Raw genomic sequence first — 11489 nt, forward strand, 5'->3', positions numbered from 1 at the left:
TTAGACCAGATACTCTTGTGGATTGGACAGATTCGTGTGCATTCAATTCATTAAAGTTTTATCCTACTTTACGTATTATAAGGCAACCTATATTCTCAGCACTTGCTCTCCAGCTCGCTCAATACTGTTCCTCCTCTCGGAATTATGATAATTTAGTTGTCTGATTTAATTTAATCTGTTTCTCCACCAATGAACCACACAACCTTGTTTTCTTCATCAACTACTGTAAGTATCTTAGGAGAGGAGAGATAGACAAAAGTCATGATATTTATTCGGTCACACTGATTACTAAAAATCACGTCGTTTTTTTAACACGACCTTCAGGTAAATAAATAAATACAACCCATCACGAGAAGAAGAAGACGATCATTTCGTGAGTAAAATACAACAATGTCTCTTAAAAAAACGCACCAAAACTGACTCTTTATAATAGCACGACCCCACCAACAAGAAAATAATAAAGGAGGGAGCACCTACTTAATTCGCGTGAGTAAACTTTAGGGCCGTTTTGTTTCGTATCTAATTTGGGAATCCCACTCAGGAGAAGACAATTGACACCACAATTGACTTAATTCACCACATCACCTCGGCTATCTATTTTTAGCTAATTGTGAAAATTCTATCACATTATTCTGTCTCTCGCTACTGTAAATTAGGAATTTCTTTCGACTCTGATTTTTTTTCTATCTTGACAAAAAACTAACAGATTTTTCACCTCCTTCCTTATTTAGTAATCTCTTCAACTATTTACCTCCCCCAAAAAATATTTATTTATTTCAATACAATCCTTCTTCTCGGACTCTCTTCTTTCCAACCAAAACCAACACTTCTTTTGTTCAAGCTTGAGAAAAAGAACGACTTCTTCTTTTTGTGCCGAGTCGCAATGGCAAAGTGGTGGATGGATGGATGGAGAAGTTTTTAAGGGAGAAGAAGAAGAAATCTAAGCAGGTTTTAGTCGAATCAGATGTCAGAATGGTAGTAGTAGCTAGCCCACCAAGCTGTACGATATTATAAGAGGACAAAACACATCAGGCAGGAATACTAGTAGTTTAGTTGGTAGCACAGGAAAGAGTTGGCAAGTTTTGCGGGGAAGAGAAGACGGAGAAGTTGCACGGCGAAAGGGGTTTACTTTATGTGGAGTGGATATAAAACTAGCAGAAAGTGCTGGAGGAGGTGTATATGCAATGTATGTGTGTATTATACGTAATGCAGTGCAGCAGCTCAGGAAACGATATACCAACAACTATGAACTAAAAGGATTTTCGCAGGCATATAGATGAAGGAGAGAAGGACTAAGCGAGAAGCTAAAACTAAGTAGTAGTACTTTGCAAAACCACGTAGCAGCTATAACTACATATGCTTTTTGGTAGTTAAGTAGTAGTTATATACGATTTTATTGGCAAACATATTTACGACTATATCCACTCGGAAGGGGAAAGGAAACAAACACCGGTGGAGTGAAGGATAATATGTATCGATATCAGCAAGCACCACCACCACTACCACCAACTAGAAGGGAGAAATAATCGGGAGCAAGTAAGTATACACCGGAGAAAGCAACACGCTAGATGATAAGGTTCAAATTACGGCTGAATTACTCAATAGGGACATATGGATGGAAAATATAGGGTATGTTCATTGTTGCAATTATTTTTACCCCTTTTTGCATTCCTGCCATTTTTCCGTTCGTGTAATTAATTCTGGATGCAGCAAAGCAAGTGGAGAAAGTCGGCTAGTTATGATTTATGATGGTTTGTTTTGGGGCAAGGAGATAATAATAACTTTGTGTCGTGTGTGGTGTTTTCACATTTTGGAGTTTTAGTCAAACATTTAGCACGAGATTGAGCAGGGCACCTGGATAATTTAGGTGAGAAGAAGGGCAATTATGTATGTACTTGATTCGCAGCAATTGTGCCCAATTTTAATTCAATTAAAGTCGGAATTCGCATGAAAAATACAAAGAGAAAGTGAAGGATTGGAATGGAATCCGTTTATTGCGACACGTTCGTTCGTACTTTCATTGATTTCCAAATAATGGGTGAATGCAGAAGTGAGTTGCACTTGATAAAATCGGGAATTTGTCAGAAAAGCTGTAACGCACGAGTACTGGGAAGGGGACTTGTTGGCTGTGGAGAAAGTCACATACGAGCATTCGTTATAGTCATTTAGTTAGTTTATGTATGTTTAGTTTATGGGTAGTTTGCTTTATTCACAAAAGAGGAGGAGGCTAATTAAATTTTGCATGAATTATGAACAACTGCAAATGGTGTTTCTCTCACCAATAAGTTATCAGCTTGTCAAATATGCAGCTTTCACAGGCTGCTTCAAAGTCAAAAGTACTTATTTAATACTTTTAGGTTAAAGGTCATCAGGTTCGGTGGAATTATTATTTTGCGTGTTACTTTCATTGTACTGAAACCTGAGCTAAATACACATCTTCACTTTCATTTTCCATGTTTACCAAAAGTACGAATTTTGACTCACATCAGATCACTCGTAAAATTCAAATTTCTCAGAAAACTGCCCCGTTTTGTTGATACGTTCCATTTCCGAGGTCGTACTGTACCATACGTATGCATAGTTTTGTGGGTAGAAAGTCTGCCTTTGATCACTTAACGCTATTTGGATTCCTTGCTGAGGAGCTGACAGCTTTAATTCTCAAATATTTGATTTTGATTACATTTCGGTTTTCTTTCCGACATAAATCCTTCCGGTACCATTTATTCGACACCTTTGCAGATTTTGTGGTGTATGCGTGTACTGTACTCACATTTCTCACCGTCTCGTTTAAATTGTCGCCATTTAAATGCGTCGTAGTCTGCATTTGTTTGTCATGTACAATTATTCCGTAACCATAATTATTGACACTGGGTCTCGATTTGTTACTATATTTATCTATTCTGATTAGCAGTTTTTTCCAGTTAGATAAGTCATATAAAGTCTGGTCATAAATTCGAGCAAGTTTTTTTTGCGTTTTATATAAAATTACATGCAAATGTTTGCATAAAATGAAAAAGTATCCAAATATTTAGTAGTCAAAGTTTAAGAATAAATACAAATTATGCATTGTGTAAAGTAAAACTAGATAAAATATTGTCACTACTGTCACTCCATAACAAAGCCACACACACACACACACATTCGCATTGTATCGACACCCATCGAAGCGTGACGAGCTTAAAACCACCATAGACCAATCTACCAATCATCATCACTACACGAGTTAATGTTCTCCAAAGCAATTTGTTCGCCAACATGTGGACACAAAAAAACACCGACCTTTCCGTTTTCAACTTACCTTAAAACCATTCTTACGTAACCTGTCCATTTCCCCCTCTTTCCTATTGGCATGAAACCTATGTAATATAAAACATTATGAAACATACGCGTATGTAACAAGTTTGAAGTTGTACTCGTGTAAAAACTTTGCTTCGTAGAGAGTGGAGTGAACGAGCCCGAGTTACATTATTATACAATAGAGATGAGCGAAATATGCAAAAAAAACTTTAAAGAAAAATTACTGCAAAAAATGTAACAAAGATTTAAAGTCATCTCATCATCTTCGTCTTCTTCTTCGTCTTCTGAGAAGAGGTGGTTGAGCTTGCTTCCAGTCAGTTACCAGGAGCACATTATGTATGGTAACTTTGTACCCTATACCACTTTAAGAAAGTGTGGGCAAATGAGAGATGAAGCGTCTTTACGTCTAAAAATAGGGGGCAACAGTACGTATCCATGTATCACTAATATTGTGTGTGTGTAGTAACAGCGACATAGTATTATGCTGAATACTTACTATGCTGCTACTGATTAGTGTGCACTGCTGTGTAGCGTAGTTTTTTTTTGCATGGGTAATTTTTTCTTGATGTGTAGCACATAGATCATTTGCATGCATAATTGGATTCTTTTCATCATCTCATCGGTACGTTTAGTATTTTGCCATTATCGGCAAATGTTTTAAACACCCTGATCTAAAAAATGTTTGTGGAAAATTACCGCAGATTTGCAAGTCTATTTCGGACGATGATTTGTTACACTGCTCTGCATACGATGCATGCATGTATGCATGCATATTTAGGATGTTTGGGATATGTAGCGTTTTATTGGCAAAGTGAGGCATGACGTTAAACAGGCAATCCGCAGAGTCAAGTGGATCTGTATATATTGCACAATAGCTGTCGAGAACCGAGGGTGGTCTCCGAAACAAAGATACTGTCCAAACTGTCCTCCATTTGATGCAATCTTGAATTGAATTCAAGTCCACTTTTTGAACAATGGTTCTTTTAACAGGGTCCAGATTTGTGAATTTCATAACCTTTTGATATCAGATTTCAATTTGTATCGCTCATTATTACGTATTTTCGGGGTACAAGTTACATACAATGCGGGCTAATTTAGATGTCCTTTTGGTCCATGGGTAAATTTTAGGCCAGGAGGCAACAAATTCGCCACTATTTTGGTCAGAATTCTGAGAATTTCTTGTCCAACAGGCTGGAGAAGAAGAATTAAAAGGTGGCAAAAAATCGTATAATTGATCATTTCACCACTATTGCGCAGTTTCTTAGAATTACAATGGTACCAACAATGGAATAATTATCCCCACTTTTTACACGTTTTATTATACGAGCCCAGTTGTTGGTCTTGTTACGTAAGTGCGAAATATGGTCGGTCGGAATATTATACAAAGCATGTCAGGTTCGGCATTCACTAAGTTTGCAGAATTTGACCATACCCTTTCGCAATACGTTTTACTGTGACCTATGTACGTGCTGGGTACCTTACCTTGGCATTACGTGGTCGATAATAATGGCAGCATTTATGTCGTACCATTTTTTCCAAAGTAATATTGAACATGATTTCGTGAGGAGAATTCGTATGTATGTAAGTCCTTGGAATATTCGGTACTAATTAAAATTTAGTGGTGGATTGGATGGGTAGGTATAGCACCTCAATTAACCGGGTGGCATGCTGTTGTACTTCAAATGTTGATGACATGCCATGACCCGGGGCGGGCATGCTGCTGCATATGTAAATCCATCACCCTTTCATTTATCCCATCAATACAAAGATGGATTTTCCTAAAAGGAAACTTCCTCCTCAACTCTTCTCGTGGCATGAAAATTGCCGAAATGACTGCAATTCTGATCTTGATGGATTTGATTTGTACATATGTCGCTCATAAAAATGTAGTGTTGCACTGCACTGCACTCACTCACCAGTGACCCTTTAACCTTTAGCAGTGTTCCCTATGTGTATACGTACGTTGTTATATGGCTCATTAATTCATGGCATGTTCACTTTTGTGATATGTTGTTACTTACAAATGCACTTGGTACAAATGGTGCAATACTATATTCGTGCAAGCTAGATATTTCTGCCTCGTAGCATAATATCCATCAATCCGAAAGGAATGCAGATATCCTCCGAAAAGGCACGTACAATTATTCCTTAATCGAATAAACTGGTCGAGATTTATGTGATTTCAACCCAATATCGAGGAGAGACCATTGATTTGAATAAAGTATTATGCATAACTCGCAACCTCCCACTTCAACGAGCATATGGTTTGGCTAGGCTATTATTTTATTGTATTTTTTAATCTCCTCCATCCGGATGGAAGGAAGTAGAAAGAAGTCGTCGTTGTATTGTAGGTAACCTTTCCAGGCAAACTTTGCGACGAACGACGAGTGGCTGGCAGCATATACTTTTATCCATATTATTATCGTGGAGAGAAAGAGAGAGAAAATCGTCGTCTGGCCAGTGCGGGGAGGCGGCGGATGATTACACTGCATACATAGTTTCACGCTGGAGAGAAAGTCTGGAGAAAGTCCTACGGCGCAATAAACATGTTTTCCTCTACTTGAAGCAGGAAATAGATTAAATTTTAAGTTTCAACTCCTCTCCTACTCCACTCACTCCCGGTTTTGAGAGAGACGTTATTCAGGAAATACAACGGGTAGGATTTGGCTGGTGGTGCATACGCTTTATCTTTGGAACAAACTTCCGAATGCTTTCTTCCTTTGTGTTGGTTGGTGTCTTGTTGAATGGTGGATTGGACTGGACAGATTCAATCTTTACCCTGGAACGGAGGTCGTCTAGCCGCTAGACTTGATTGCGTGCTGCATTATTATCGTTTGTTGGGGTCGATTTCAGCATATGCACCTCGTTAGGATAATAGAAAGCAGGTACATGTCGGATTAATTTCACGATTCGTGGGAATTATTTCGCCACTTTACATCCCAAACTTTACTGCACTGGGTACCTAGCTCTCTCGGTCTCAAGGTCTCCCAATGATTTTAATCCCTCGCCTCACATCTTCTTGTCCGACAAAGTGGGGATGATGAAACTAATTAAAGCGTTGATTGAGGTTTGAATCGGAACGCCTATTTCATGTAATGAGCACTACTGTCGAGCATTTCTTCACCGCAGGGCAACCTCGGCTAGTATGTAGGTGCATGGATAGATTGATCTCTCAGGCATGCCTGCTTCCCACGATTCCCATTAATGCAACCTGCTGCATTGCATCAGAATTGGAGCAACAATACAATACACACAGCCTGAGAAAGGAAATCAAGACGGAGAAAATAAATATGTGGCAACTTTCCCAGGTGATTTGTGCTTGACAATAATGGTCCAGCCAGAGTTGATTCAATCCTGCTGTTGGTACCTTTACTTATTTTTTAACTCGCTTTTTTGAATGGGAAAAATGTTGTGTTGTGTTTGTCGACTCTTTTGCTTTTGAATTTTGAAATAGGTTTTGACTGACGTTTTGACGGATAATTCAGCTCCCCCCATTCATTTCACAAAATGTCATGAAATAAGGGAATTATTATGTAAAAAATGTCATATAACGAGATCACCAAACTTGCAAGGATGAAAGGAGACAGATATCATCATACGTAACATGAAACAGACTGATATGTACAATACAATATTCTGTGTCGAGGCATTCAGCAAATTCAGTCAGTCACTTTAGCAATGTCGACTGTGTACAAGGATGAGTAATTGTAGCAGCAGGAGGAGTGAGTTCAAATAGTGGAGAAAGCGAGGAGAAAGCAAGCGGTGGTGGTGGTGGTCGTCGTCGTCGTCATCGTGGTGGAGGTGGGTTTAGTTTTAACACGCTGGAACTCTGCCTTCCTTTTCCCTGACTTGAATCCAGTTTCAACTGGATGGAAATAAATCCAGGTAAACTCGTGGAGGAGTCGGATCAAATAAACGGGTTTTAGGGATGTGAGTGCTCATCCACTTACTAATTAAGAAGGCCAGGTAAATACGTACGTGGGAAAAGATAAAAATAATTGAGTGTAATGCGTATTATTATTTGGTGGGTAAATACTTACTATGCACGGATTCACGCGGAAGCTGCGTTTTTCGAAATTTAGATGAACATTTGCAATGTGTTTAGCGTGGTTAAATATACGCTTTTGCAGTTTTGGACATGTGGCATCATCACAATTCCACAGAATTAATCGAAATTATTCGTACTCGTACCAAGATTCGGACATCCTGATTCATCATCATATTTTCTATTTTAGTAAACTAGCTAAATTTTACTTGCAAATTATTTCGTACATGATCATCTTGTTGTTAGTATGCGTGCACACATGTTACAATTTATACCTGCACTATCAATTCGTTCTATATATACATACATACACGTAGAGTGACAGATGAGATTCCTTGTTGTTGGGTTGGTCAATGAATGGTGATTCATTCAACAGGAAATTAGCATATCCAATTCGATTCGACACACATAACGATTCATGTAAAAATGATTTGTTTTCCGACAACAAATAAATATTACGTGAATAATGCCTCGACAAATATTTGCGCATCCATTGACAGACACGCAGTATATACGGACACAAGTATCAAACAGTGTCGATAAGTAAATAAAAGAATACTTCCCGAAATAGAACACAATCAATTTTTTTGTCCTGTATTTACCTACACAAATTTGCATTCATACAAACATTAAGAACACTATGAATTGTTGATTTTAGCACAAAATAAATAAAACCGCGACGCATACTGAAAGTACATGGCATTTTTACGCATAAAATTAGTAAGGATTATTTTTACTTGGTTTAAATTGGTTTTCCTTGTACCTGTCAAACATTTTAAATCATATTGGATTTTAACTTGGAACAATTAGATTACCAACTCTTCCGAGAAATTGTTAATGCAAACATAAATAAAAACTCATTTCATGATTAGTATGATAAAAGTTGTCAACTCAGCCGAGATTAATGAATCATAATAATGTGGAAACTTTTTAGGAAGGCGGTATACATATATGTCAATCAAGGCTAAATTATTTACCTACCGTGTAACACACGTGGAAATAAATGCAGGCATTCGTCACGTCGCCACTTTTTTATCATTTGTACATTAGGAAAATCACCCCATAAATAAAATGCATGTAACAACAATTGGTGACATAAAGGTTCATTTTGCTTACGTATGAAAAAACCGCAGCATATTCATGTACAAAGGAGAGGCACCATTTATTCATTTCCACTTTAATATTGTACTTACTAAACTGTACATAAATTCATTTTTCATTATTGATTGACAAACTTTATAACTTACATAACGCATCGAATTCTTGGCTTGACTAGTTTAAAATTTGGTTAGTTTTGTAAAAAGTAGTCAAATTGAATGCATTGCATGTCGTGACTTTAAAGAACAAAGCAGGGAAGCGGTGACGTGTGGGACAAAACGCATTGAATTTAGGTTTATTCATTGTACATGTAACTAATTAAATTTCATATTGTGTCGTCACTTAACTTCTTTTACGAGTCTCCAGCAGATTCCATACAATCCTATGGAAGTAGAAGAAATACATAATTGCATGCATAAGAATAAGTATGTAAAATCGGTGTATGTATTCATCCCCGGTTTGATTAATAAATATGTTTTCTGGGACGACGTTTCGTAATGGAGGCGGATTTGATTAAATCTTCTACTAGAATTCAGATCCTAATAACTTTGACAGGTTTCACAGGAAAGAAGAAAGTTGTCAACTTTCAGATTGGGCAAAGCTGCTGATGGATAATGAAACTCTATATATGTACATACGTACATAAGCCTCCACGTAACGTAATAGCGGACAAGTTTTCATGAAGAAAATTTCTACTGATTTCTATTACGATCGATACTTGATTGTTATTACAAAAGTTGTAGTACATAATGATTCCAAGGAAATGATTGCGCCTCATTTAACTCAAGACGAATGAAAGGAATCGATAGTATAAGTACATTTCTTCACATATTGAACGATTCTTGAGGTTACACAAATGTATCAATCAACTCACTCGCTCGGGGCCTTTGACCAAGGTGACGATGAATGGCCTCGCCGCTTACATAAATTACATAACCCGTAATTAGTAATATCTTGAAAATTTCGATTCTTTGAATACATAATTTTTCTAATTTTAACCCCCACTTTTAAAAGAGCTTTATCCAATTAAGCTCGTAACCCTTGATTACATTACACAACGTACACTCCACCTCAATTTGGCACTCAAGTAGGGAGAAGAGCATGTAGAGAAATGAGAATCATTTCAACAGGCCATGACATGAATATGGGGGCATATAAGCGAGTTTCCTTTCCTTCCTTTTCTCTCAAAAAGTATAGCAGAACACAAATTAATTACAACTTTCTCTGCAACAATGTCACCAAATTAATTAAGTTTCTCTTCAACAACAACAGAGCTACCATTGTGACTCAAGTTTCTCTGACTTGGAATTTCCTCCCACGCTAATTATTTCTCTCCTTCAATAATGGTAAACATTTTGGAGAAATCAGTTTCAAATTGAATTCAGGACCAAATAAAGTTCGATCCGACCGACACAACCTTCAGCTTCGAGAAGTTTCCATCCATCAGAAATATATAGATCATGGATGGATGGATGGATGGGTTGATTTGCTGATTGAGAACTTGTACGGCACGTAACGCTCCTTTTCCCGTGTCCATAATTACGTCCCCTCCTGTCCCCATTATCTCCGTGATTATCGGTATCCCCATTATCTATCTATGGGTGTATGAATGTCCCATGAAATGAGGAAGGATGACTATATGGTATGATCACCTATAGCTAACTAACCATAACTTCGATTTTGTGATGCAAACAAATTAAAGAGAAATTATATTATGTAACTTGTCCAGTTTTCACTCACTTTTGCCGTCCTATTTTAGTAAACATGGTGAATTAATAATAGGGTAAAATTAAACTGTGAATATCTAGGAAGTAGTTAGTGAACAATCGTCTGGATATATGTATAAGTTGTATTGCATGGATAAATTATTTTAAATCACTATACACCATAAAGTGCGACAAAGCTAGATATATGTCACCACCACTTTCTCCCTGTTCTAAGACTTGGTACGTATTTGTGCATTTGACAGGTTTCACTGCTTTCTCAGTATTCAATTGATCTCTCACATAAACACGACAGCAAATTTCATAACTATTAACTTCCCTTCATACACTTTAAAGATGACCTTTGAATTTATGTATAATGTGTTAAAGATCTAACCGCACAATGGAAACCACAACCCCCATCCCAGGAGGATTGAACTTTACCATTTCCAAAACATGGGACGGTGGTGTGCCCTCCGACCACAGCGAGATCCACATCAAACTAACCCTCCAAGGGGAAGAAGACGCTCAAACTTTACTCATCCAGGTGGACGCCCCCTTCTTCAATGATCCCCAGCCCCCCGCCTCGCTTTCTCCGCCCGGGTCAACTCCCCAACTTTGGGACTATGAGGTCGTGGAGTTGTTCTTTCTCGGGGATGAGGACAAGTACTTGGAGGTCGAGCTGGGTCCGAGAGGTGATTATCCACACAACTAATTCGTGACCTTTGACCTACTTATATATTATCTTTTTTGCTGTTTTAGGCCACTACCTCGTCCTTCAACTCCACGGCGTTCGCAACATTATCCGCGAGCATTTACCTTTGGACCGATACGTGACCGAGGTGCGTGGGACACGATGGTTTGGCGAGGCAAGCGTCCCCCTCGCATATTTTCCACACAACGTCCACTCCACCAATATGTACGCCATTCACAAGTCGGACCCTCACCGAGTTTACATGGCATTGTCACCCGCAGTGGATAATTCCAAGTGTCCCCATTCGAGCCCAGATTTCCACAGATTGCAATATTTCCAACATATCGATCTCTTCCCGAGATTATGCAAGGGAGACGAGGCGGTTGGATAACTCTGATGACTATGTAGCAACTAATCATTAAAGTCATTACATACCGTCGCATTACTGATAACAAAGCGCAAATGCATGCACTGAGGAGCTACTTATCCAGTGAAATAGATATGTATGTATGTATGAGAGGTTTGAATTCTGATTGATGTTTCTACAACTGTTTGTGATTGCAACGAGAGGCGTAAAATTTTCTTATATAACATGACCATAATTTTGTATATGGAAATAAATAAATAATATTCTGTGAAAAATAAGTAGAAT

The 11489-nt window shown here is 38.1% G+C and overlaps 1 protein-coding gene across 5 annotated transcripts; it reads left to right on the plus strand.

The window, feature by feature from the left end:
• Nucleotides 1-87: 87 nt before the first annotated feature.
• Nucleotides 88-11488, plus strand: LOC110859849 (UPF0462 protein C4orf33 homolog). 5 transcript variants are annotated; one of them, XM_022108857.2, is made up of 5 exons: nt 88-225; nt 325-373; nt 434-486; nt 10534-10838; nt 10906-11488. In XM_022108857.2, exons 4-5 carry the CDS (start codon nt 10547-10549, stop codon nt 11226-11228), a joined length of 615 nt encoding a protein of 204 aa, XP_021964549.1. In that variant the 5' UTR covers nt 88-225; nt 325-373; nt 434-486; nt 10534-10546; the 3' UTR covers nt 11229-11488. The 5 variants fall into 5 exon arrangements, with proteins under 5 accessions (XP_021964549.1, XP_021964552.1, XP_021964547.1 ...); XM_022108855.2 differs by lacking the exons at nt 88-225; nt 325-373; nt 434-486 and adding exons at nt 1188-1536; nt 1606-1629; XM_022108860.2 differs by lacking the exon at nt 88-225 and having other exon boundaries at nt 360-486.
• Nucleotide 11489: the final 1 nt, after the last annotated feature.

The sequence above is a fragment of the Folsomia candida genome, unplaced genomic scaffold (genome assembly GCF_002217175.1).
Source record: "Folsomia candida strain VU population unplaced genomic scaffold, ASM221717v1 Fcan01_Sc028, whole genome shotgun sequence".
Lineage (NCBI taxonomy): Eukaryota > Metazoa > Arthropoda > Collembola > Entomobryomorpha > Isotomidae > Folsomia > Folsomia candida.